General features: G+C 46.1%; 2 protein-coding genes across 6 annotated transcripts; one reads left to right on the forward strand and one right to left on the reverse strand.

Annotated features, from left to right (window-relative positions):
• Positions 1 to 481: 481 nt before the first annotated feature.
• LOC308580686 (uncharacterized protein) lies at positions 482 to 8,147 on the reverse strand. 2 transcript variants are annotated; one of them, XM_081182703.1, is made up of 4 exons: positions 8,062 to 8,147; positions 5,160 to 5,999; positions 3,995 to 4,115; positions 482 to 2,350 (listed from the first exon to the last, which is right to left on the reverse strand). In XM_081182703.1, the coding sequence occupies exons 2-4, from the start codon at positions 5,871 to 5,873 to the stop codon at positions 1,500 to 1,502; spliced, it is 1,686 nt and encodes a 561-aa protein (XP_081038829.1). In that variant the 5' UTR covers positions 5,874 to 5,999; positions 8,062 to 8,147; the 3' UTR covers positions 482 to 1,499. The 2 variants fall into 2 exon arrangements, with proteins under 2 accessions (XP_081038829.1, XP_081038828.1); XM_081182702.1 differs by having other exon boundaries at positions 482 to 2,353.
• Positions 8,148 to 14,772: 6,625 nt separating this feature from the next.
• LOC308580500 (uncharacterized protein) lies at positions 14,773 to 26,732 on the forward strand. 4 transcript variants are annotated; one of them, XM_081182223.1, is made up of 7 exons: positions 14,795 to 14,914; positions 17,099 to 17,300; positions 17,444 to 18,337; positions 19,726 to 19,816; positions 20,469 to 20,981; positions 22,337 to 22,561; positions 24,900 to 26,732. In XM_081182223.1, the coding sequence occupies exons 3-7, from the start codon at positions 17,573 to 17,575 to the stop codon at positions 25,457 to 25,459; spliced, it is 2,154 nt and encodes a 717-aa protein (XP_081038349.1). In that variant the 5' UTR covers positions 14,795 to 14,914; positions 17,099 to 17,300; positions 17,444 to 17,572; the 3' UTR covers positions 25,460 to 26,732. The 4 variants fall into 4 exon arrangements, with proteins under 4 accessions (XP_081038350.1, XP_081038351.1, XP_081038349.1 ...); XM_081182224.1 differs by lacking the exon at positions 17,099 to 17,300 and having other exon boundaries at positions 14,773 to 14,914; XM_081182222.1 differs by having other exon boundaries at positions 17,099 to 18,337.
• The last annotated feature ends 681 nt before the right edge of the window (positions 26,733 to 27,413 follow it).

Here is a 27,413-nt window from a genome sequence, read left to right on the forward strand (position 1 = left end):
AGCAGGGGGTGGGCAGTTTGTTTGCCCACCCGTGCAGCCCGCCCCGGGTGTCATCACTGAGAGGGGTGACAAAATGCCAGCCGCTCTCCCTGCCCGTCCATGTCCCGCCCTCGCTCGTGTGCTCTGTGTGTGTGTGTCTGTGTGGCCCTGCTCAAAGCTGTGCTGCTCACGGGGCAAGGCAGCCTTCACTGGGCTTCTCCGTCTTTCCCCTGCTGTTGCTTTAAAGCCTTTCCCTCAAACTCATGATGCGCTAAGGGGGCTTTTCCCCATGTGTTTTCTTCTTTGCCTTCCTCACTTTTTTGGGGGGGGGGGCTCCTTTTCATTTCCTGCCTTCCGCCCTCACCATGTTTATTAACAAAACTAAGGATTTGTTTTAGGCAGTTTGCTAGGTAAAAGAAGAAACATAGTCCATAGAAGCAGCATGGGCTAGTATCTTTCCTAGGAGTTTGAAGCAATGTTCTGTCAGAGGATACAGTTCAACTTTCAGGGATGATCAAATTTATTATTTTAACTAACATACAACAGTTTTATTTCCAGCATACTGCACTCATATTTGGGGAGGGGTGTATGTGTGAGGTCGGGCTCTGCTAAGTAGCGTTCGCTGTCAATGTGACATCTCGAAGAGGGCCTCCCCATCCCAAAATTTGAACCTGTGTCCACTATGCTACACAAGCTTAGCAAGTCCTCCTTCATTGGCCTTGATCGCTCAACAGAAGGAGAGGTTTGCACAGAGCCCTTGACTTTTAGAGATAATGCTGCATGCAGGAGGTTTTGCTATAACACACACACACAAAAATGCCACATCTAACAGCATTGGGAGGAAGAGACAGGATCGCCAAATGATGGAAGCATGCCTCCACGTCAGCTGCCCAATAGCAGCTCTTTGCACCTCTCCCCTGTTCAGAATGGAAGGGAAGGCGGGCATCCAGTCCTGGCGTCCAATGGAACTTGGGCATATTGAAAGGGGGCGTGTTCACTGCAGGAGAGGTGGAGTCAGTACACACGGGAACTGAGTAGGAAGAGCAAAGAGTCTTTTGTGGATTGTGGATTTTTGAGGAGATATTTACAGAGAACTTTTGCAGGCACCACAGGAGGTCCCGGTGGGTATACCAGCACCCTCAGGCTGACACATCAGAAACCCCGACTTAAATGAACATTTCTGGCACTCATTTTCCACTGTCCTTGTACCTTTCTAAACAAGGGGTGGATCTCAAACCCATCTTTCCCCCTCCGCTGTGAGCACGCCTATATCACAGGGCTGCCATACATACGAAATTTCCCAGGATTTGTCTTTTGAAAATGGCGTCCGGGCAGAATTTTCAAAAATCGGTTAAAATGTCCAGAAAAATCTGGACACGTGGCAGCTCGAATCAGCAGTGTTGTTTTTTGGCAAATTTGCTAAAAAAAAATAGCTTTAAACCATTCTCTTTTTTTGCGGGGAGATCTTGCTCAACAACATCTGTGTCTGGATTTTCGCTTTTTGGAATATGGCAACCCTACTATATCATGTCCGCAGTGTGCGACTCCACCCGTGTCTGAGGAGGCTGCATTTTCCCCGCGAGCTCTCCTTTCATCCGGAGCATGTAGAGTTTCTCCCCCGTGTGGAGTCTCTGATGAGCAATGAGGCTCTGGCTCCGGTTGAAGGTCTTCCCGCAGTCCGAGCAGATGTACAGCTTCTCTCCCGCGTGCGTCTTCTGGTGCGTAATCAGGCTCTGGCTCCGGTTGAAGGTGCTCCCGCAGTCCAAGCACTTGTAGGGCTTCTCTCCCGTGTGGATTCTCCGATGTGTGATGAGGTTCTGGCTCCGGTTGAAGCTGCTCCCGCAGTCGGAGCACTTGTACGGCTTCTCTCCCGTGTGGATGCTCCAGTGCCTGGTGAGGTTCTGGCTCCAGCGGAAGGTCTTCCCGCACTTGGAGCATTTGTACTGCTTTTCGCTCATGTGGGTTCTCTGATGTGTGGTGAGGCTGCTCCTCCAGCTGAAGCTCCGCCCGCAATCTAAGCAGGTATACGGCTTCTCGCCCGTGTGGCTTCTCCAGTGTCTTTTGAGGCTTGACTTGAGACGGAAGGCTTTCCCGCAGGCGGAGCAGGTATAAGGCTCGTCTCCTAAGAATGCATCGTGGGCTGTGGCATCACTCGAGCTTTCCTCACACACGGAGGGCACGTCCCTGCTCTCTCCTGTGGAGATTCTCGGTTGACCTCCAATACCACCTGCCTGACAAAGTACAGAGTTCTCTCTTCGCCTCTGCGCTGTTTTTTCTTTCCGCTTGTTTGATCCACGTTGATCTCCTGAGCTTTTCTTCGGCTTTCGAAGCTCAGCTTCGTCTAAATGTACCCCATTCATGTGTTCGTCACCTGCTGAAATAGAGAGATAATAAACAAGGTGGGGGGAAATAGAAAGGAAGAGATGGATTATGGCGATATAATGAAGAAAAATGTGACAGGAGAGGTTTGGGCAAGAGAATAATACTGTCTTCTGTTAATGTAATACCTCATAAAAGAACATAAGGCCTCATACTCAGGGCTTGTCCATACTTTGGCTTATCCCATGCCGGCAAAGCATAGGTCTCAGCAGTTTCCCACTTTTCCCATGCTTTCTAGCCACAACTCTGAGTGGTTTTGCGCATGCCCCACTACTTTCCACCAAGAAAACCCTCTTTAGTAATAAGTCGGAGCAAACATGTGGAACGCCCTCCCACAAGATGTCAAAGAGAACAGTATTTAAGAACATCAGAGCTCACTGAATCAGGCCAGTAGCCACCTCGTTCAACATCCTGTTCCTACAGTGGCCAACAAGATAACCTCTGAGTATCCCACACAATCTTTGTGCAACAGCCACACTCTCCCCACTTGTGATCCTAAGCAACTGATATTCTGAGGCATGTTGCCTCCAACAGTAGGACACGGCTAGCTTGGCTAGTAGCCCTCTCCTCCATGAATTCGTCTAATCTTTTAAATCCATCCAAGTTGGTGGCTGTCACTGCCTCGTGTTGGAAGCCAACGCCATAGTTTAATTATGTTCTGTGAGAATGATGTTTTTTGGTCTGTCCTGAATATTCTAACATTCAGCTTTCTTAGATGTGCCCGAGCTGTAGTGTTATGAGAGAGAGAGAAGAAAAAACCCTTTTTCTCTACCCACTTTCTCCTCACCATGTGTAATTTTATACAGTCAAACCTTGGATCCTGAATGCCTCCGTTTTGGAACAGTTCGGCTCCCCCAAGTCGAAAACCCGGAAGTAAATGTTCCAGTTTTTGAACATTTTTCAGAAGCTGAATGTCCAACACAGCTTCTGTTTGAGTGCAGGAAGCTCCTGCAACCAATCAGAAGTTGTGCCTCAGTTGCTGAACATTTTGGAAGCCAAATGGGCTTACGGAAGATTACGTTCGACAACCGAGGTTTGACTGAACAACTACAGTGGTACCTCGGGTTAAGAACTTAATTCATTCCAGAGGTCTGTTCTTAACCTGAAACTGTTCTTAACCTGAAGCCCCACTTTAGCTAATGGGCACCACTGCACAATTTCTGTTCTCATCCTGAAGCAAAGTTCTTAACCTGAGGTACTATTTCTGGGTTAGCGGAGTCTGTAACCTGAAGCGCCTGTAACCTGAAGTGTCTGTAACCTGAGGTACCACTGTATATCTTGTCTCTTCTTATTTGTCTTCTCTCTTAAAGTAAAAAGCCCCAAATCATAAAATCATAGAATTGTAGAGTTGAAGGGACCAACTAGAAATCATCTAGTCATTTGCCCGAATGTGGGGCTCAAACATATTACCTTGAGATTAGCTAGTGTCCCGACTGAGCTTGACTCATTTTGGTTGCCCTTTTCTGAATTGTTCCAACTCCACAATATCCCTTTTAGGGTGAGGCAACCAGAACTGGACAAAGGATTCCAAGTGCAGTCACTTTAGACATTCCCCCCCCCCCGAGTAGGAACCCCCAAATTAAAGCCCTGCCAGGCTCTTTGTGGTAAGCAATGGATTGTAACAACAGGTCCTTACTTGGGGAGCTGCAATCCCTTTCATCCTCCTGCTTGATCTCCCTGTGGGACTGGCTCTGTGAGGTTTCCAACAAAGCCTGTTCATCGTCAGGGAAGCTGACTGTGATCACGTGAAAGTGCTCCTGAAACAGCAAACAAGGAATTGTTAAATTTGTATAACTCTCAGCCATCGTGCATTCCTGGTCTGGGAAACGCCCAGTAAAAACTCGAAAGCATTTTGAAGCAGTAGGAAAGGGGATGTGTTAGAGCTGCCTGTGAGCTACCAGCCCAATTCATGGGTTTAGTACAAAGCCCAAAATGGTTTGGGCCCTAAGGGAGGGAGTCCCACAATATCAACCTTCCTGGGCCCTACAATCAGCAAGGAAGGTCCCATTGGCAGTGCTGCCTCTGGCTGCCACCCAGTTTGCATTGACCCATGACAGGGCCTTCTCAGTGGTGGCTCCCCATCTGTGGAACGCTCTCCCTGGTGAAGTGCCTCCGTCTCCCTCATTGTTGACCTTCAGGAGCAATTTAAAGGAAGTTTAAGGAAGTTAAACTTGCTTTAAGTTTAAGGAAGCCCGTTTCTCAGCTGATCAAGGCAATTTGAGATGGCGATATGTTGTAGCTTCCCAAATGCTGCCAACACAGTGCAGGCAGGCAGGCAGAGAACAGTGAGGCAGACACTGTGCTGGCAGTGGCTGCAATATATCCCCAGTTCAAAAAGTCTGAAACCAGTATCGTGGTTTGACCATCATACCGTGAGTGCCTGGAGGCGGTTGGAGGATGGATGGCGGCTAATGGATTAAAGTTGAATCCTGACAAGACAGAAGTACTGTTTTTGGGGGACAGGGGGCGGGCTGGTGTGGAGGACTCCCTGGTCCTGAATAGGGTAACTGTGCCCCTGAAGGACCAGGTGCGTAGCCTGGGAGTCATTTTGGACTCACAGCTGTCCATGGAGGCGCAGGTCAATTCTGTGTCCAGGGCAGCTGTTTACCAGCTCCATCTGGTACGTAGGCTGAGACCCTACCTGCCCGCGGACTGTCTCACCAGAGTGGTGCATGCTCTAGTTATCTCCCGCTTGCACTACTGCAATGCGCTCTACGTGGGGCTACCTTTGAAGGTGACCCTAATGCCAGGACAGGCAATGTCCTTATGCCCATTTCGAACTTCTCTCCTTTGCCCTTCACCTGTTCTTCCTCTTTCTTAGCATCTTGCTGCCTCTGCAGGAAATCCTCTGCCAGATCTACTGCCTGGGAGCAGGTCTCCGGGCCACGCTCCTTCACCCAGCTCTCCATTTCCTGAGGGAGGACGGCCAGGAACTGCTCCAGGATCACCAGCTCCAGGATCTGCTCCTTGGTGTGCCTCTCCGGCTTCAGCCACCGGTGGCAAAGATCCCGTAGCTGGCTGCAAACCTCTCGGGGGCCCTCGGCCTCCCGGTACCTGAGCTGCCTAAAGTGTTGGCAGGGTACATCTGAGCTGACGGCGGCCTCCTCGCTCAGGATATCATGTCTTTCTCTCTTGTGGCCTTGCACCATGGAGTCATGTTGACTCGGTTTCTGAGCGCACGGCAGGATTTGGGCCAATTGCTCTGCTGCAACTACTTTAGCATCAACGCAGAGAACAGTTTCTGGCAGCGGTGGGATTCCCTGTCCGGAGCAAGGGGCCCGATTTGTCTTCATGAACTCCTGCAACTGAGCTTCATATTGGTGGGACCAGAGACCCACATCTGGTTCTGCTTTAACAGATAGGGCTGTCCACTGACGCCGAAGAGCTTCTCCCATTTCCTCTGATCCCGGCTGGGCGGCAGCTGCCGGCTCCTCCTGGGTCTCCCTTTTAAGTCCCATCTGCGCATCCTGAAAGTGGAGACCAAAGGCTGACGAGGATTCATAATCTGTAGTCATTTTCCTCCGACGGGGGGAGAGCCAAGTTGAAGCCAACCTTCAAATCTCACAGGAAGAGGCAACCTGCGCCGGAATCAGAGACTCCAGAGATACTTCCTTGAAGTCCGTAACTGGAAGCCCTTTCACCTGACGGAGAAAGAACACAGACAAACAGGAGTTAGACTGTATATTTGCAGAGATGGGGAACCTGTAGCCCTTGAGAAGCTGCTAGACTATGACTACCACCATCCCTGGTCACCTGCGGTAAAGTCCGGTTAAAGATAAAATAACTGACTGTATAGTAGACTAATTCTTGCTGACGCAGAAACAGCATGGCTTCTACAAGGTGAAGTCCTGCCTCATGAACCTTTTAGAGTTCTTTGAGAATGTCACCAAGCATACTTAGGCTTTCAAGTGGATGGCCTCGGTCCAGTATACCTGAAGGAGCGTCTCTATCCCCATCGTTCAGCCTGGACACTGAGATCCAGCGCCGGGGGGCCTTCTGGCAGTTCCCTCACTGCGAGAAGCAAAGCTACGTGGAACCAGGCAAAGGGCCTTCTCGGTAGTGGCACCCGCCCTGTGGAACGTCCTTCCACCAATGTCAAAGAGAAAAAACAACTACCGGACTTTTGGAAGACATCTGAAGGCAGCCCTGTTTAGGGAGGCTTTTAAAGTTTAATAGGTTATTGTATTTTAATATTCTGTTGAAAGCTGCCCAGAGTGGCTGGAGAAACACAGCCAGATGGGCGGGGTGTAAATATATTATTATTATTATTATTATTATTATTATTATTATTATTATTGTTATTATTATTGTTGTTGTTGTTATTTCAAAAAGCTTTTACCAAGGCAACTCACCTAAGACTCCTGAGTAAGCTTAGCATAATAATAATAATAATAATAATAATAATAATAATAATAATAATAATAGATGGCTCCCTATGAAGGATCTTGAAGTCATTTCACAATACTGTACTATATAGATACAGATATATTGCGCTTGGGCTATTTCTCTCTCATGCACACATATTTATAAAGTTAAAATGATTGCTGCCTATGAACAACTGCATATCCAAAAACAATTAAAAACCCTTACATATATAAAAGTGGATTTGAAATCCAACACAGGCAGACTGGGATGATGATGATGACAATGACAATGACAATGACGATGATGATGATAATGATAATAATAATAATAATGTTATTATTTGTACCTCACCCATCTGATTGGGTAGTGATTTGTGGGAGGGAGGTTGGCAAATTTTTAGGTAACATTCAGAAAGGAGCAACTGGACAGGGCAAGTGGAAGAAAGAGACCTCCCCCAAGAAAGATTCTGCTGAAAACAAAAACTATGGGAAGAAGGGAGAGTAAAACTGATGGTCTTACTGGGGAAGATAATTGGGAAAGTGATAGTAAACACTTTATTTACGCATAACGAAACTGATGTTGCAGCAGAGCTGCATCTTACTCCTACTTTGAAAAATGGCATGTCCAGGGGAGGGGAATGTCTGTGCCACACTAGGGGTGGGAAGCCTCCTTTTACAGCAGCAGTCTATCCCCAAATATTAGGTGGCGGGGGTTAAACAAGGGCAGACGAGCCATTTTCATAAGAACCTAAGAAGAACTCGCTGGATCAGGCCAGTGGCCTCCTGCTCTCACAATGGCCATCCTTTGGGAAACCCGCAAGCAGGATTCAAGTACAAGACCACTTTCCCCTCCTGCGGTTTCTGGCATCCAGAAACACTGCTGCTTCCAAATGTGGCAGGGCAGAGGAGGGCCTTCTCCTCCACGGAAAGCCACCCAGGTTGGTGGTCATCACTGCCTCCTACATAGCTGTCAACTTTTATTGCGAGGAATCCTATTCAGAATAAGGGAATAAGGGGAAAAGTAGATATGGCCTCCTGTGGGAGGGAGTTCCGAAGTTTAACGACGTGCTGCAGTTGGGAAGTCCGTCCTTTGGCCTTCACTTCCAGTGCCAGGGGACAAATGGACTGCAGGAGGACCTCTGACCTGCTCTGCGCGCCGTTCCCACGTGCATTGCAAGGTTTGCTCCCTTAAGGGAGAGGATCTAGGGGAGAAAGGGGGTGCTTCCCTTCTGCACCCCCACCCCACCCCCTGCCTCTCCTCCTCTGCACCCTGCGGCTTTCCAGCACCCTCCACCCACCCAAGCTCCCTTTATTATTGAACTCGGTGTCAGCTGCTCACCCTGCTCAGAGCTGCAAAGGAGCCATTTCCACTCCTCCAGCGAGGAAGAGGAGTCCATTACTGACCTCCCTTTCCGCCCGCCCCCACCAGCTTTGTTGAGCCTCTCTAGGAATCGGATTCTTTGGATTTAACCATTATAGACCCACTTGCAATTCCCTCCGCCCGCCCCCCCCCGCCGCCCCCATCCCTGCAAGTGGTGCCTCCCGGGCCGAATTTCAGGGCTTGTTTGCTGCATTTGTAAGTAAGCGAAGAAAGAATGCGCATGGATATGTAATGGGAGGGTGCATAAGAACATCGAGTCCCCGGAGTCTAAAATTCCCAAACTGCACCCCTGCAGTGATTTAAATATTATTATTTTTAAAAAAAGCAAAACGCATGCAACTTTTTTTAATAAAAAAATTGTATTAACAAAAACCATTTAACATAATTATTACAAAATATAAGCAAAGTATTGCAAATACATACATACATACATACTGTGTATATTTCAAATAAGAACATATAAATGAAAAAAAGAACAAAAGAGAAGAAAAGAAAAAAGAAGAAAAAGAAAAGAAGAAGATAAGTTGAAAAAATTAATTCCAAGTTTATTCTACAAATAGCTCGACATGAAAATAATAATAAAATTTCATTGCTTGGCTTCCATCGCTTACACTGCACTTCCTATATACATTTTAAGCAAGATTGTATCTGTTATTCCGTATTTTTCCCATACATTCTCACACAAATATTGTAATCAATAAGTTTTCTAAATCTTTCATAAATCTATTCTAAACATGCAACTTTTTTTAACGGAGGGAGTTTGGTCTTTTTTTATGTGAGGCTCCCATGACACTGTCAGCTGCACAGTAGGCAAACAGATTTTTAAAAAAGAAGAAAGAAAGAAATACAGAAAACATAGGAAAAAATAAGAACCTCACATTTTATTGATGGGTGTTGTTAAAAACTGTTTGCAAATTAGTTACATATAATATTTCTTTTTTAAAAAATGTTTTTTATTTAAACTTTTCAAATTTATACATTTCATTAGTTTTACAATCAATTTAACATTTCAAAATTTGACTTCCTTCCCCCTCTTTCTGCGGTTCCTTACATTTATTTTTTAATTCATTTAACTTGCTCATTTAATTATCTATTGTAAGTATATATCTTCTGTAGATATTCAATAAACCATTTCCATTCTTTCATAAAAAAATTGTTATCTTTGATACGGAAGGGGGGGCATGTCTTCTTCACCTCCTTCTTCGCTACAATATATCCATTTATTTCCAATTGTCAATGTCAAAAGGGACTAAAACCTATAAAATTCATAGAAAATCAACGTGACAATTTGCTCAATTTCTCTAGGACTCCATGACACCTCCCCTGTCCTCCATAATCCCTCAAGCAAGGTGTCAAGACCCTAATCCTGTCAAATCACTCTGCCAAGCCTTTCCTCAGGGCAATGCCAGGTGGCACACCATGCATACATGGACCATTGTCTTCTCATCAGGTACTCAGGATGTGCTTATCTGCGCATATCTCCAGCTCTACATATTCCCCCCTCCCTCCTCCATATGTTAATCTGTGTATCCCAACCTCTTCTTAATGTCAAAATAAAAAAATTCCTTCCAGTAGCACCTTAAAGACCAACTAAGTTAGTTCTTGGTATGAGCTTTCGTGTGCATGCACACTTCTTCAGATACACTGAAACAGAAGTTGCCAGATCCTTCTATATAGTGAGAAGGTGGGGAGGGGTATTACTCAGAAGGGTGGTGGGAATGGGAGATTGGCAGATAGCTGAGATGAGCCTGTTGACGACTCTTAACGACTGCAATAGGTCTTACAGGAAAAGGCAAGGGGTGAGAAGGTGAGAAATGGCTTAGTCATGTATAATGAGATAAGAATCCAATGTCTTTGTTCAGACCAGGTCTCTCCATGGTTTTGAGTTTGGCAATGAGTTGCAATTCAGCAGCTTCTCTTTCCAGTCTATTTCTGAAATTCCTTTGTAGTAAAACAGCTACTCTGAGATCTTGTATAGAATGTCCTGGGAGATTGAAGTGTTCTCCTACTGGTTTCTCTGTTTTGTGATTCTTGATGTCAGATTTATGTCCGTTTATTCTTTGGCATAAGGTTTGGCCTGTTTGTCCAATATAGAGAGCTGAAGGACACGGTTGGCATTTGATGGCATTTGATCTCTTCTTAATGTATTCATGATGTAATCTGTGTAACCCAACCTCTTCTTAATGTATTCATGATGTAATCTGTGTAACCCAACCTCTTCTTAATGTATTCATGATGTAACTGGGATGTATTTTGCACTGTATTCTGGGACATGGAGGGAAATTTCAAAAGTTCATGTCACCCCTTTCTCGGAGTTCAATCTCGTCTTGAACCTGTTGCGCAATAAACTTGGATCTTCTCCAGTTTGCTCCTGTCTCCGGCTGAGCTCATTTTCTTCCGCAGGGACCCGCGGACCTAGTCCGTCGAGCTGGGTGGCAGAGTAGCCCCGCACCCAGATTTTACCGTAGCATCTTGATTTCTTATTCTTCCAGTAAGTTTTGCCATTTCTGCATATTTCATAAGTTTTTGTATCCATTCTTTACTGGGATGCATATAATATTTCTACAGCCGTTGCCAAGAAAAAGTAAAATACAATACAATAAAATGGAGAATAAAGGGAAATATAGCTAGCTATTTAATATGATATTTTGTCAGTGCAGTGGTATCTCGGGTTACAGACGCTTCAGTTTACAGACGTTTCAGGTTACAGACTCGGCTAACTCAGAAATAGTACCTCGGGTTAAGAACTTTGCTTCAGGATAAGAACAGAAATCGTGCTTGCGGCGGCAGCAGCGGGAGGCCCGATTAGCTAAAGTGGTGCTTCAGGTTAAGAACAGTTTCTGGTTAAGAACGAACCTCCGGAACGAATTAAGTTCTTAACCCGAGGTACCACTGTATTATTGTGATAGTTTCCCTTTTATTGAATCTTGCTAGTTCCCCAAGAAGCCTGGGGCAGCAGTGCCCTCTTTGCCTGCCTGCCTCTCTCTCCCTCTTCACACACAAACAATTTATCTTCACAACAACCTCAAAAGCGTGGTTAGACTTTAAGGTAAGGGCTGGCCCAAGCTAATGCAGTCAGCATCATGGCTGAGTGGGAATTTTTTAAGGGCATCTCAAGTTCCTAAATGCTGGGAAATTACAAGGATATCCAATGAAGCTGAATGTTGGAAGATTCAGGGGCAGATAAAAGAAAATACTTCTTTATGCAGCTCTTTGTCACACTATGGAACTCCCTGCCACAGGGATGGCTTTGAAAGAAGATGAGACAAATTCATGGAGGAGAATTAATGGACTATGCAGAATCAGACAAATTGACAGGAAGGATTCGAAACCTGTGGGACCAAAGATTCTTAGAGGACTGGAGTAAATATTTGAACTATTTGAAAAGCAACTGTAATGAACAGATTACGCTAGTAGGACTGCAAGATGTTTTGTCAGGAGGATTATGCGAAATATTGCAAGGAAGATTATGAAGAGAATATTAGTTAAGGATAATTAAAAGTAATAGAGAAATTAAGAAATGCAGATTAAGCGATAAAGAATGGAAAATCTTCAGAGATAGTTGACGGAAGTCTAAAAAATTGTATAAGATAAAAATGTATGTTAAATGACTATGTTAAAAAATTAATAAAAATGTATGTATGTATTTTAAAAAATTATGGAGGAGAGGCCTATCGATGGTTACTAGCCATGAAAGCTATGCTCTGCCTCTGCCAGTGTTTTCCAACTTGGGTCTCCAGCTGTTTTTGAACTACAGTTCCCATCATCTCTGACCATCAGTCCTGCTAGCTAAGGATGATGGGAGTTGTAGTCCAAAAAACACCGGGAAACCCAAGTTTGGGAAACACCGGCCTCCAAGGTTGGAGACACCAATGCTTCTCCATGGCAATTGCTGGAAACCACAGGAGGGGAAACTGCTTGAATCCTGCCTGCTGTTTGAGACCAGGATGCTGGACTAGATAAGCTGCTGGCCTGATTCATGGCCTTTTATGTCCTTATGTAGAGCAGCTGATCTACAAGGCAGGCTTAAGCAGCAGCATGTGGACCGACAACTCCCAGAAGTGCAAACTGGATTTCGAAGGGGCAGAGGAACCAGAGACCAAATTGCAAACATGCGATGGATTATGGAGGAAGCTAGAGAGTTCCAGAAAGACATCTACTTCTGCTTCATTGACTATGCAAAAGCCTTTGACTGTGTCGACCACAGCAAACTATGGCAAGTTCTTAAAGAAATGGGAGTGCCTGATCACCTCATCTGTCTCCTGCGAAATCTCTATGTGGGACAAGAAGCTACAGTTAGAACTGGATATGGAACAACTGATTGGTTCTGTTACTGGAAAAATCCGAGGGCTCCCTTGGACAAAAACAAAGACACCAACTTGGAGCAAAACAGCAGCCTGTAGGCTTGGCCTTTATTGAACTGTTGCTACAGGGTGTTCCCCTCACTTGCAGGAGAGAGGAAAGACCCAGAAAGATGGTGTGCAAGACCTTATAAAAACTTTTGAAATTCCCATCCTCTAGGTCAAGCCCACCCCCAGAAACATCATGCATACATTACAGAAAGGAGGGGTTGAGGGAGGAGTTGTGGTGGTAACCTGAGTGTCCTGTCACCTGGCTGGTTCCTCCTTTCCCCCTCCTCATGAGTCACTTCCAGGAGACAAAGGGGAGTTGGCAGTTTCCTGCCCCCAGAGGGAAGATCTGATCATTGTCCTTTGTTTCAGTCCATGCTGAGTCCACTCACATATGCAAGTTCTTTGTGATCTTGATTGTCTTCTGTCTGGGATCATTAGGGTTGACATAGCAACTGGGCAGGGCTCCTGTGGATGTGCTGGGATGGTGACGGGATTATGGCTGACCAGAACCAAGCCACCCCCCTTTGATAGTCCTTGTCATATGGAGTAAAATAAAAATGGAACAGTGCAAATCCGATGTATGGTTGATTTTTCTATGAATTTATAACAGAAATGTGGCGTATGTAGTGTGTGAGTGTGAGTGTGTGAAGTTTGTACAAACAGAATGATTGGGGTGGGGGGGTTCCTGCTACATTTCAAAATTGGGAAAGGAGTACGACAAGGCTGTATTTTGTCTCCTTGCTTATTTAAATTATATGCAGAATTCATCATGTGAAAGGCTGGGCTGGATGAATCCCAAGCGGGAATTAAGATTGCTGGAAGAAATATCAACAACCTCAGATATGCAGATGACACAACCTTGATGGCAGAAAGTGAGGAGGAATTAAAGAACCTTTTAATGAGGGTGAAAGAGGAGAGCGCAAAATATGGTCTGAAGCTCAACATCAAAAAAACGAAGATCATGGCCACTGGGCCCATCACCTCCCGGCAAATAGAAGGGGAAGAAATGGAGGCAGTGAGAGATTTTACTTTATTGGGCTCCACGATCACTGCAGATGGTGACAGTAGCCACAAAATTAAAAGATGCCTGCTCCTTGGGAGAAAGGTGATGGCAAACCTAGACAGCATCTTAAAAAGTAGAGACATCACCTTGCCAACAAAGGTCCGTATAGTAAAAGCTATGGTTTTCCCAGTAGTGATGTATGGAAGTGAGAGCTGGACCATAAAGAAGGCTGATCACCGAAGAACTGATGCTTTTGAATTATGGTGCTGGAGGAGACTCTTGAGAGTCCCATGGACTGCAAGAAGATCAAACCTCTCCATTCTGAAGGAAATCAGCCCTGAGTGTTCACTGGAAGGACAGATCCTGAAGCTGAGGCTCCAATACTTTGGCCACCTCATGAGAAGAGAAGACTCCCTGGAAAAGACCCTGATGTTGGGAAAGATGGAGGGCACAAGGAGGAGGGGACGACAGAGGATGAGATGGTTGGACAGTGTTCTCGAAGCTACCAGCATGAGTTTGACCAAACTGCGGGAGGCAGTGGAAGACGGGAGGGCCTGGCGTGCTCTGGTCCAGGGGGTCACAAAGAGTCGGACACGACTAAATAACACCACCACCCCTTTAAACAGCCCAGCTTCCTCCAAAGAAATAAGGGAAGGGAAAGAAAGGTGCACCAGGAAGATTCCGCCAGCGTTTTAGTTCCCCCATGCGCTCGCCATTTCCTGTCCTCTCTAGGACTCTCTAGCTCAGGCCCTTTAACCCCTTTAGTACCACAGCTGAGTTGATCGTGGGGTTGCATTGCCCTGGGTAGAGCGGGGCAGTAGGGGAACTTCCAACATGGGCAGAACTTGTGTTTGGGACAGATGAGGTGTCTAGCTTTTCAGAGCCTGCGTCATGGCAGGCAGGAATATGAAGGCTCCGGTGGGCCCTCTGAGCATATGCAGAGTGCATGCATTGCCCTTGGGGAGGTGCCGCGCGGCTTGCATGCAGGAGGTCCAGAGTTTAAGCCCCAGCTTCTTCCAATATGTAATTGCTGCATTTGCAGGGGGTTGGACTAGATGACCCTGTGGATCCCTCCTCGCTCTGTGGGGATTTGCACAGCTGAGTCCATTCCCTCCAACATTCCTCTGATGAAAATGGGGACATCGTACTCCATACCCTATTGATAAAATGTGTGTTTTATAAGATCGTGAGGCTAAAGGTGTGTCTCTGGTTGGCTGGGGTTTTTTGGTGTGTGTTTTTTTACAGGCACATGAAGGGTTACATTGTGAGTGTTTTGGTTCCTAGAGAGACTGAGAAGTTGGGGGTGAAGGGGAAATAAATTAGGGCTGCCCACTTCCTGTTCTGGATGCTCCCCACCCCCCACCCCAGCCCCTTTGCTGCAGGATACAGCCAGACCAGAAAGAGGAGAGCCTCTGTGGGGCTGAAGCCGATCTAGCGCAGTGGGGCAGGATGTGCTGTGAGTTGCATGTGGAGGGGGAAAGGGGAAAGTTTCTAAATGTGCAAGTGGTGCAGAGCAGATGCAAACTCTTGCCCTCTGCCACTTCCGTTCACTTTTGACCTAGATCTTTGATAAATCGGATTTTCGTATGTTTTCCTGTACATGTGTTTCCCTGTACACCACCTCTGTCTACAACTACAGAGTCTCCTCCTCCTCTTCTTCTTCTTCTTGTTCTTCAGTATTTTAGTATTTTATTTCTCCTTCATAAATGCTACGGTTTGCCATTGCATCTTTTTGGCGTTTTAGGATGGGAAAGTAACTTTCGTGCAATTGGGGTGGATGGGGGGTGAGATAGGAAAAAGTGAAGAAGCAGTGGTTCGATAGAGGATTCTTGCAAAAGTGGGGAGGCTTTTAAGAAGAACGTCTCCCCCTTAATACACATCGAAGTTGTGCCATAGAACATCCTGTTACAGTAGATCAATATTTTTAATCAGCCACCAAGCATTGCAATTTGTGCACAAAGAAACAGACATATATGAAGGCAGCTAAGCAGACAACGCTGCCCAATTTAAATTAAAAACCAGACAAAATCGAAAGCTCATCGTTGTGACCCTTATTTCTAACAGCAACTGCTAGAAATTTTGCGGGTTTTGCTTATCTTGGTCCACAACAAGGGAGAAAGTCACTCAACAACCAACCGGACGTCCTAGTTTAGATAATAATGGGGTGGTAGGTTAACACTTTACACAAAACTCTGTTTTGGGGTTTGTTTGCTTTTTTACTTAAAAGTTAAATTTGAGGTTGTTTCCTAAGGAATGTCAGGGGTGTGAAACAGCAAAGGTGACTTCAGGTAGGATTGTGAGCAAGCATAAAATTATGGAATTAACCAGGTGTGTAAGCAAATGGATTCAAAGGAAGAATAGGTATTCCCGAGAATCACTTATCTAATAAGAACACTGGGAGTGTGATTTCTTTTATTTATATAAATATATATATATATTTCTTTTTTTGTGCCATATGGTTAGAGGAGAGAACTTGGTTTATTGCATTTGTAACTCACCTCTTCCTGCAAGGAGCTAAAGGTGTGGCCTACATGGGTTCTCTCCCTCCTCATTTAATCCTCATTTAACCCTGCCAGGTAGGCTGAGAAGCAATGAATGGCCCAAGGTCACTTAGTGGGTTTCATGGCTGTGGGGTAATTTTAACTCTGGTCGCCCAGGTCCGAGTCTGATACTCAAACCACTAACAGCTCGCATCATCCCTGACCTCTGCAGGGCTGCATAGGTCAGTCACGTCGAGTTGGGAGTGCTGGACTAGGAAGAGGGAGACACGAGTTCAAGTCTCCACATGGCTGTAAAGCTCATTGAGCAACCTTTAGCCTCTCACGTTCTCTCTCAGCCTAAAGACTACTTAACTGGGTTGTTGAGAGGATAAAATGACACAGGAGACAAGCATTGGTCCATCTACGGACTATGTTGTTCCATTGGTCCATTTAGCTCAGAACTGAAATGTTCTTCTCATGATGTTGCGCCAGCTGCTAGATCCGGACAGCAGGCCCAGTTTAGCAAAGCGCTTTTAACTGGTACCCTTGCCCAAGGGCCTGAGGCTTTTCAAAGCTTGCCAATTATATTTGCCGTTGTGCATATAGAAAAAGAAAAGGTTCAGTCTAGCTGCACAAGCTCTGATCATGAAGAAAGTGACTGGAGGAAAGGGAAAAGTTGAATGAGCACACTCGGAAAAAAGGCAAGGCCTTCTCATTAGTGGCACCTACCCTGTGGAACACCCCCCCCATCAGATGTCAAGGAAATAAACAGCTATCTGACTTTCAGAAGACATCTGAAGGCAACCCTGTTTAGGGAAGTTTTTAATGTTTGATGTTTTTCGCTTTATTATTGTTATTATTATTCTGTTGGGAGCTGCCCAAAGAGGCTGGTAAATCCAGCCAGATGGGTGGGGTATAAATAAATAAATTATTATTATTATTATTATTATTATTATTATTATTATTATTATTATTATCATCAACATGGAAACCCAGCTTATCCCGAGCTCTGCATGGAGATGCAAAAGATTGAACCCAGGATAGTGCAAGGCAGATGCTCAGCCTGAAGGCTTAAAATATGGTTTCTCTTTCAGAATGACTCAACAGCCAAAACAACTTGGTTTGGCTTATTTATTCCACTTTTTGTCATCTTCATTCAGGGAAAAGAAGTTTCTTTCTTGCTGTCTGGAAATTTTGCTGAATCCAGCATAAAGTCACCATTTGACCGGAGTGACTTGCAGCACCATCGACAGATCCTGCTGGTGTGTCCTGGAGGAATTAGCCTGGCAAATGAAAACATGAGATGCGCTTATTTTAAAGGAGGTGCGACTGATGGCAAGGTCCTTCCTGGCACCACCTGTGGTACATCCACAAAGGCACAAGTCTCTCACACATTGAATAAGAAGGAGTAAACTCTTTGTTTAGCTCTTCCTTTAAGGAGAAGGCTACAAATATTCTGTTTGTTTGTTTGTTTGTTTGTTTGTTTGTTTGTTTGTTTGTTTTAGGCCTGCAGGTCTCGATGTGGGAACATTTCTGAACCCTTGTCCTTCCAGTGATGGGCTTTCCAGCTTAAAATAACACTTTCTACGGTCTCTGTGGACATTGCCTCCGGTGTTCCGACGCCGTTGGACAAAATGGCTGCCGAGCTGAGGGCCGGCGGAGTCATGAGTCTCCCTTTGCAGAACGTTCTAGAACACGAGGCGTTCCCTGGCGCGAAACTGAGGGAGGGATCCCAAGCGGGGCTTCTGGAATCCGAAGGGGAACGGGTGGTCCCTCGCGTCATCCAGGTTGGGACCATTGGGGAGCTTCTGGGCTGGGTGCCCCCCCAAGAGTTGACCCAGGGATCCGAGGAAGGCTTGGCGCAACGCTGGGAAACTCAGTGGCAGGAGGTCCTAAAGGCCGTGCAGCCCCTTCCCTCCGGGTGGGGAAGCCAGCAGCCATCGAAACCGTTGCTGTGGGGCTCTTGTGAGGCCGTGACGGTTGCTGGCCAGTGGCCCAGCGGAGATGGAGTCGCTCAGCTTCTGGTGAGCAATGGCAGAGGAGCTCCAGCAGCCTTTAGCAATCCGGTCGCTGGAGAAAACAGGACGTCGGAGAAAGAGGCCGTGGGAAAGGACGACACTGGCACCGACGCGCAGGGCAGACGTTTCGGGCAGTTTGGCTACCAGGAAGCCGAGGGACCCCGAGAGGTTTGCAAGAAGCTCCGGGAACTCTGCTGGCAGTGGCTGAAGCCGGAGAGGCACACCAAGGAGCAGATCCTGGAGCTGGTGATCTTGGAGCGGTTCCTGACCATCCTGCCTCCGGAGATGCAGAGCTGGGTCAGGGATCGCGGCCCTCAGGCCTGTTCCCAGGCGGTGGCCCTGGCCGAAGATTTCCTCAGACGCCAGCAACCAGAGGCCGAGGTAAAGGAGAGAAAGTCTTAAGATTTTATTTTAAATCATTTTGATTTGATTTTAGAAATGTAACATTAGAACAATCCAAATGTATATCCGTATACGGTGGTACCTCGGATTACAGACGCTTCAGGTTACATACGCTTCAGGTTACAGACTCCGCTAACCCAGAAATAGTACCTCGGGTTCAGAACTTTACCTCAGGATGAGAACAGAAATTGTGCAGTGGGAGGCCCCATTAGCGAAAGTGGTGCTTCAGGTTAAGAACAGTTTCAGGTTAAGAACGGACCTCGGGAACGAATTAAGTTCTTAACCCGAGGTACCACTGTACAGAGATTACTCTGAATCTCAAGACTTCTCCCTCCACCCCCTCCGTGGGTCCTGTTGTCAACATTTACAGCTGCATATTATTCCATAGTCTATATTTTGTATCACTCCATACAATGGTACCTCGGGTTAAGTACTTAATTCGTTCCGGAGGTCCGTACTTAACCTGAAACTGTTCTTAACCTGAAGCACCACTTTAGCTAATGGGGCCTCCTGCTGCTGCCGCGCCGCCGGAACACAATTTCTGTTCTCATCCTGAAGCAAAGTTCTTAACCTGAAGCAATATTTCTGGGTTAGTGGAGTCTGTAACCTGAAGCGTATGTAACCCGAGGTACCACTGTATTGTCCATAATAATTGTTTCACTACAAGTGAGTTTAAAATCCTGCTCATGTTTTCATCAGCTTGCAATGGTCTCCTAAATAATTTTTTTTTAAATCCCATTCCTTTTATAAAGTTTTTGTCCTCTTGTTTCCTGAGCTTTCCAGTCCATCAGCTCAGTTTGCCATTCCTCTCTGGTAGGAACTCTGTCTTCTTTCCATCTCTGGGCTAGTAACATCCGTGCAGCAGTTGTTGTATACATAAAATGTCTTCTTTGGAATATAATTCCTATAATTCCTAATAGAAAAGCTCCTGGTTTTTTAAACAAAAGTTATTTTAAACATTTTTTAAAAATTTCATTATATATCATCTCCCAGAAAGATTTTATTACCTTACACGACCACCACATATGACAAATTTTCTTTTTCTTTACATTCCCACCAGGTATTTGCACTAGTTCTATACATTTTTGCTAACTTACTAGGAGTCAAATACCACCGGTACATCATTTTCATATAATTTTCTGTGTACAGCATGCTGTAAATTTCAAATCTGTTTTCCATAACCTTTCCCAATCTGCCATCTGGATATTGTGTCCCAAATCCTTTGCCCTGTGTATCATTGCTGATTTGACCTGCTCGTCTTTTGAGAAAGTTTTCAGATTTGATCTTCCTCAGGGTGAGCCTGAGGGGGGGTTCGCCCTCCTGACTCCAAGGCGTTGACTTGACGGGAATCCTCTCTGCTCTTTTAGGCACTGGGGAGACACGAGGAGGAGGTGATCGTGGTCTCCCCTGAGGCCGAGTGGTCGCCGTTGGAGGGCAGCCTGTGTCCCAACTCATTGGGTATGTATGAATTGTATGGATCCCATTGATCCCATTTAGGTTGTTTGCTCTCCAGTCTTGTTTGTGGGCTTCCCATGGAGGCATCTGTTTTTATTTTTATTAGGTATTTTGTGGTTTTATATCTTGATTTTATTTTGGGGAGGGTGGGGTATAAATCATCACCATTATTCTTCTTCTTCTTCTTCTTCTTCTTCTTCTTCTTCTTCTTCTTCTTCTTATTATTATTATTATTATTATTATTATTATTATTAGAACCACCCTGAGACCCCCGGGTATTGGGCAGTATATAAATTCTAATGATGATGATGATGATTTCTTGGCAGAAGAGACAAGCCATAGAGAAGGAAACAGCTAGAGGAATCTAGGAAAATGCTAGCTGCTAGAGCAAAGTAAATAGAGGCATAATTGACCAGAATAGCAGAGCAAAAGGCCTGTGAAAATTGTGCAGCTCATCCAATGAGATAAAGAGAGTCAGATTTCTCTGAGCTTTAGAAGCTAAAATGAGAGAGGGTGTTTAAGATGTCATGCAAATGCCCCATCAAAATGTGGCCCTGTGGAAGCAGCGTTGGTGTCCAGCAGAGCTCTTTTGTATATTTTTAAATACTGTGCAGTAAAATCCAGCCTGATTCTTCTGTTTCCTTTTCCCGTTCAGGGAAAGTGAACCTGGATGGCTATGCGGTCTCAGCTGGCGAAACAACTCTGAATGGGAGCAAGGTGGGCCCTTTCCAGCGAGGAAGTCCCAGGCTACCGGTGGTGCTCGGGACGTTATTGGGGCGGCCTGGTTCCCTCGAAAGCAGCTGTGATCTGGAACAGGAGAATGAGACGGAGCCGCTGGAGAGGTGGGACGAAGCCACGCTCTGCAGCGAGGGGGTCTACGAGACCGTTGTGCGCTTGGAAGAATATGGCCACTGGTGCCTCGAATGTGGGGAAAGCTTCCAGGATGCGTGGCAGCTGGATAGACACCAGAAGACCCACACTGGCCGCAAGCGTCCTGAGTGCCCGGAATGTGGCAAGAGTTTCCGGGACATCTCGCATGTCCTCCGGCACCAGACAGTCCACACCGGAGAGAAGCCGTATTCCTGCTCCGAGTGCGGGCAGAGCTTCACCCAGAAGCCGGCACTCAATAGACATCTCAGAAAACATCTGGAAGAAAAGAATTACACAGGTACGTACGCCGTAATCAATTTTGCGGGTGCCACAAAAGATGAATATGAGGGAATAGAATCTGCACACACAAAAAATATAAAGCTTTTCAATAACTGCACAAACCCTGCAGCTCCATGCAGATTATTGAAACTATGCAACTTACAATAGAAGATGTAATACAGTGGTACCTTGGTTCCTGAACGGCTTGGCTCTTGAACAAATCGGCTCCTGAACGCCGCAAACCCAGAAGTGAGTGTTCCGGTTTGCGAAAGTTTTTCGGAAGTCGAACGTCCAATGTGGCTTCTGATTGAGTGCAGGAAGCTCCTGCAGCCAATCGGAAGCCTCACCTTGGTTTTCGAACCGTTTTGGGAGTTGAACGGACTCCCAGAACGGATTAAATTTAAGAATCAAGGTACCACTGTATTTGGATTCCAACTTTGGTGTGTTGATATACTTAATAGTGTTTATTGTGGGGGAGGAAGGGATTGTTAGCCGCTTTGAAACTCCTTAGGGTAGTGATAAAGCGGGATATCAAATCCAAACTCTTCTTTTTCTTCTTAATATTCCACAATAATATGAAACTTCCCACAGGATCATCAGGAGCGTTCACCTTTCCGCATTCTGCTATGAATAATTGCAAGGGACAAAGTGATTCCCTCTTGCTGTGTGAGAGATAAGGAAATGCCTCTTCTAATATTATCTTAAGAAGAGGAATTCTGTCTGTGTGTGTGTGTGTGAGAGAGAGAGAGGCAAAGTGCCTCTCTTAAAATGACAGCGGAATAAATATTAGGAGGAGAAATGTCTGTTCTCAGATGTTCCTGATACTGTCCTCATAAGATACTGTATTAAACATAACCTTCACAGAAAAACAAAATCTGCTGCCCAGTTAATAAGAGACACCCTTTTTAGCTTGTCAAAAATATTTTTATCCTTCTATCTGTCTGTCTGTCTATCTAATCTACTGTATTTACTTACTTAATTGCTTACTTACGAGCAGGCTTGTACTCAATAATTCTCAGAAACCTAAAAACCAGTGCAGTTTTGAAAGGTTCATTCTGCAACCTTGATTCAAAATGGCCTCCAATTGTAGAGACGCATAGACAAAAAAACCCCTGCTTCCTTATCTTGGGAACCATCATGCAACATTTGTTTGTGATCTCTTAAGAGGTGTCTAAATAAGCAGCAAACGAGTAACTTCCCAAAACGTGTGGTAGTTTTCAATTACGTATGGTACACACACACTGCTTGGCACCATAGTTTCCATAAAAGTTTTGCATCGGTTAAAATTCACGTAAGCAAATGACCTTATTTAAACCTTGTGACGCTCCTTCCTCGTGCGGGATCTCATATTGCTCCCCGCCTCTGGCCAAACAGGTGTCAGCATCACCGTCCGACCCCCGAAGACGCTTGTGGGCCGCAAACGCCCCGAGTGCCTAGAGTGCGGGAAGAGTTTCCGGGACATTTCGCAAGTCCTTCGCCACCAGACGGTCCACACGGGAGAGAGACCGTACACCTGCCTCGAGTGCGGACAGAGCTTCACTCAGAAACCCGCCCTCAGCAGACACCAGAGGAAGCACGTAGAAGGCAGCCACGGTGCAGGTATGGGGCTGGGCTTACCCTCTGGGACCACAGCTTCCAGCCAGAGCCGGATCTGGGTTCGGGGGAGCCCTTGGGCAAAGACCCCCTTTCAATGTATCTCCCTCCCTGCTGCCACTGATGTCGCCCCTTCCCTGTTAGGACTATTCACATCACCTAGTTTCTGGTTCTTTTTTGAAGTAGGGGTGCCAGAGATTGAACTGGGTGTGTGTGAGTCAACCTGAACAACAACAACAACAACAAGCGGCAGCAATTTATACCCCGCCCATCTGGCTGGGTTTCCCCAGCCACTCTGGGCGGCTCCCAACAGAATATTAATAATAATAATAAAGCGATAAAACATCAAACATTAAAAACTTCCTAATACAGGGCTGCCTTAATATGTCTTCTGAAAGTCAGGTAGTTGGTTATTTCCTTGACATCTGCTGGGAGGGCGTTCCACAGGGCAGGCACCACTACTGAGAAGGCCCTCTGCCTGGTTCCCTGTAACCTCACTTCTCGCAGGGAGGGAACCGCCAGAAGGCCCTTGGCGCTGGACCTCAGTGTCTGGGCAGAACAATGGAGGTAGAGATGCTCCTTCAGGTACTGGGCCGAGGCCATTTAGGGCTTTAAAGGTCAGGACCAACACTTCGAATTGTGCTCGGAAATGTACTGGGAGCCAATGTGGGTCTTTCAAGACCGGTGTTATATGGTCCTGGCGGCCACTCCCAATCAACAGTCTAGCTGCTGCATTCTGGATTAGTTGCAGTTTCTGGGTCACCTGCAAAGGTAGCCCCACGTAGAGCGCATTGCAGTAGTCCAAGCAGGAGATAACCAGAGCATGCATCACTCTGGCGAGGCAGTCCACAGGCAGATAGGGTCTCAGCCTGCGTACCAGATGGAGCTGGTAGACAGCTGCCCTGGACACAGAACTGACCTGCGCCTCCATGGACAGCTGTGAGTCCAAAATGACTCTCAGGCTGCGCATCTAGTCCTTCAGGGGCACAGTTACCCCATTCCGTACTCCATCCACACCTGTCCGCCCCCCTGTCCCCCCAAAACAGTACTTCTATTGTGGAGATTTGGTCTCTTACTTGAGAGTTTTCAGGCCCTCTGCATCGTCTCGATGGGACAGCTGTGTGATATGCAGCAACTGAACATAAAACGGTGGATTAAGCAGAGAGGTGGATCCAGCGTTTTGTGGTGGGTTAGGGTTTCAGAGTAGGACCTGAGTAACCAAGATTCAAATCCCCACTTACTCATGAAGCTTGATGGGTGACTTTGGGCCAGTCACACACAGGCGCGCTCTCCTTCTCTCAGCCTAACCTCCCTTTTTTTTTTTTTTGAGAAAAAGGTGAGATATAAATGCAAATAAATAAACCAAAGAGCTGGAATCACAGAATCGAAGAGTTGAAAGGAACAGCCGTCCCATACGGGGATCAAACTTGCCACCTTGCCGTTATCAGCACCATGCACTAACCAATAAGTCTCACTAGTGCAACAAGATTTCCCCCTGTCCATGCATGCACACAAACACCCCAAAATGGCTCTGTAGGATTGGCAGAGCCCACCCAGAACAGCGTGTGGAGGGAGAAGAAACGCCTGCACCGATAGAATGAAAGCCATTTGCATGCTTTAAGAGGTTTGAAAAGGTCTTGGACAAATAATGATAACAACATGTTATAATAGTATAACAGATACAAAAACTTATGGAATACAGTGGTACCTCCGGTTATGTATGGGATCCGTTCTGGAGGCCTGGCCATATCCCGAAGATTTCATTACTGGAAGACTCACTTCTGCGTATGCATGAGGTGCGCAGAGCGCTTCTGCGCATGTGCAAGCGGCAAACCCGGGTTTGCCGCGTCCGCAACCTGAAGTTTACATTACCTGAAGGTAATATAACCCGAGGGTCTACTGTATACAGAAATGGCAAATCTTACCAGAAGAATAAGAGATAAAGATAACAAACTTTTAATAAAAGAATGGAAATGGTTTATTGAATATTTACAAATAAACTGTAAACAGATAAGGACATTGGCATGATTATTGTAATAACCTGAAGTTTTATATTTAAAGTAGATGAATAAATGAGTAAATTAAGTTAATTTGGAACATGTAGAAAATACAAAAAATAAATTTAAGGAACCGCAGAAAGAGGGGGAAGACGAGTTTTGAAATGTTAAAATGATTGTAAAATTATTGAAATGTATAAAATTGAAAATCTTAAAATCAGTAACAGAGACACTTACTTGCAGGTGCAACATTTGTGTGTGTGCATTTGTGAAATATATTAATTTCTTCAATCCTTTCCCTAGCACGAGACATGACATCTGCTTGGATTCTCTCTTTCTCCCCGCAGGTGACGGAAAAGTGTCTTCAAGCCAGGAAAAGGCCGGCATGCAGCCTGGATCCTTGCAGCCCAGCCCGTCAGCAGCATCCCAAGAGAGCGTTGCTGGCACCTTCTCCAGCGGATACTGGCCAGCGGGGGACTCTCCGTGGGGAGCTGCCCCAAGCCGGGTTGGGGCTGCCACCAAAGCTGCCCGAAAAAAGCTGAGCCGCAGGGGGCAAAAAAACCATTGGTGCTTCCTCTGCGTAAAAGGCTTCCGGGACAAGGCGGACTTGGTGAGGCACGAGAGGATCCACACGGGTGAAAAGCCCTACTCGTGTCTGGACTGCGGGCGGCGGTTCAGCTACACGTCGAGTTTGTACAAGCACCAGCTCATCCACCGCCAGCCCATCAATCTAGAGTTGAAACCGGTGACCCAGGAGTTCTTAAACCACGGGCAAAACGGTGTTGCGCACCCCCAGGCGGCTGGGGAGGAAGGGGCGTTGGGCAACGGCGTGAAGGTCGAGGACTGCGAAGGGGAGCCTTACGCTGGGAATGTGGTGCTGTTAGCAGGGGGAGCGGCAGAGAGGTGAAGCGCTTTTTGACATTTTTAACAGGCAGAGTCGAAACCTCCTGGCTGAAAAAAACAAGCAGAGCAGAGACAGCTGCCTGGGCCAGGGGGGTGATGAATTTCTCCTTGAGAGATGGGGTGGTCCCTGGCTGCTTGAAGGAGGCAGTGGTCAAAAGATGGTTCGGAAACTTCAGCCGGTGCCAAATTCAACGGCCAGGTTTCTCACCGGGGCAAGGCAGTTTGAGCCCATCACACGACGATCCTAGCCTGTCCGCATTGGTGTCCTGATCCACCGGCCCAAAGGGAATGGTGGGGTGCAGGGGTACCAAAGAAGGGTGTCAAAAACATCAGTTTTCGGGCTTTATTAAAAGAAAGGCATAGGGTTGCCTGCATTGCAGGGCGTTGGACTAGATGACCCAAGGGGTCCCTTCCAACTGTACAGTTTGACTTGGAGCAAATCATTCGGCCAGGTCTCCCAGCCTTTAGTTTCCAGGCCCGATTCAAAGTGCTGGTTCTGACCTGGAGAGCCTTAAACAGCCGAGGACCACAATACCTCAAGGACCGCCTCTCCCCACATGAACCAACCCCGGACCCCGTGATCGTAAAACGAGGCCCTTCTTTGTGTGTTTCCTCCACACGAGGTCAGGAGGGTGGCAACACAGGAACGGGCCTTTTTTGTGGTGGCTCACCATTTGTGGAATGCTTCTCCCCAGGGGGGGCTCAGCTGGCACCTTCAATACGTCCCTTTAGGCGCCAGGCAAAAACATTTCTCCATAATTAGGCCTTTAGCTGATTAACATTCTATGGCCTTTTGAATGCATTTGTGTGATGGTCCGACCCCCTGTACTGCAGGAATCTCGAACTGGATCATACATGACCGATGGCCATGCAACCTCTGCTTTGAAACCTCCGAGGAAGGAGAGTTTCTCCTGCCTCTCACAGGAATCTGCTCCACTTTCATTTTATTAATGCATTTTGCGTTCTCATTTTGTATTCTTATCTTGTGAACCGCCTTGCGATCTCCGGATGAAGTGTGGCAATTCAGACAATAGCAAATATAAATAATAAATAAAATAGCCAGCTCAAGAGTCTCCTTCGGTTTGCTCCCACCACCTGCCATGTACATATTGTGTAAAGAGGGTTTCTTATGCTTAATGATAATGATTACCGTTAATAATATTATGGACAATAACACTGGACTTCAGTGACCCCCCCTGCTTTCAAGTATTTGGACTGTGGGGACCCTAGCCACAAACATTGTCTTATTTCTCGTTTTAAATAAAAGTATAAACTAACTGCGGATCACAAGTGTGTGTTATTTCTAGAAATAAACCCCTTATAAATGCCTTGAGGGAGATTGCTTAAGCGACCTTCTGTTATTGATTGACAGCTTTCTACCTTATGTACCCAGGATGTCACTACACTTTGCGGGCAATTTCCAAAGATCTCAGAAGCCTGTACCTTCCAGAAAAAGGTGAACTCATTTTTGTTCCTACAAGCTCTTCCAGCTGGGTGAATAGGATGGCAGGCCTTAGGGGTCCATTTCCTATTGTTTTTCCATTTGTCAGGGGTTTTTTGAATGCTGTTTTTATTATATTTCGTACATCACCGTGGGACATATGCTGATGACATGGGATTGTAGCTCAACGGATAATTGCTGTTCAATCCAAAACACCAAAGGGCTTTGCTGATTCTCCAGTGCAGCCGATAATGCCTGTCTCAATCTGCTTTCAGTTTGTTGCTGGTTTTATCTTCTGAATGTTTTGAGGAGCTGCTTTTACTGACATTTTTGCCGTTCTGTTCTCTCTGTGAACCGCTTTGAGATTGGCGCGTTTTTTTTAACAGCCCAGCGGTGGACAACTTTCAGGAAATAAATAAATAAGATCTCACTTTGAAAAGTGCCAAATTCTCGGGAGAATCTTGATGAGGGCTTAATAATAATAATAATAATAATAATAATAATAATAATACAGTCA

Source organism: Podarcis bocagei, assembly GCF_964188305.1.
Source record: "Podarcis bocagei genome assembly, chromosome: 2".
Classification (NCBI taxonomy): Eukaryota; Metazoa; Chordata; class Lepidosauria; order Squamata; family Lacertidae; genus Podarcis; species Podarcis bocagei.

Bases quoted from the DNA above. Each gene is read 5' to 3' on its own strand.
- LOC308580686 (XM_081182702.1), bottom strand. From the start codon at position 5,873: ATGACTACAGATTATGAATCCTCGTCAGCCTTTGGTCTCCACTTTCAG. The intron at 4,116-5,159 runs GTGAAGGGCAAA...TTGCTGTTTCAG, and splicing joins CTAAGAAAGAGGAAGAACAG to GAGCACTTTCACGTGATCAC. The intron at 2,354-3,994 runs GTAAGGACCTGT...TCTCTATTTCAG, and splicing joins AAGGGATTGCAGCTCCCCAA to CAGGTGACGAACACATGAAT.
- LOC308580500 (XM_081182224.1), top strand. From the start codon at position 17,573: ATGGCTGCCGAGCTGAGGGCCGGCGGAGTCATGAGTCTCCCTTTGCAG. The intron at 18,338-19,725 runs GTAAAGGAGAGA...CTGCTCTTTTAG, and splicing joins GCCAGCAACCAGAGGCCGAG to GCACTGGGGAGACACGAGGA. The intron at 22,562-24,899 runs GTATGGGGCTGG...TTCTCCCCGCAG, and splicing joins AGAAGGCAGCCACGGTGCAG to GTGACGGAAAAGTGTCTTCA.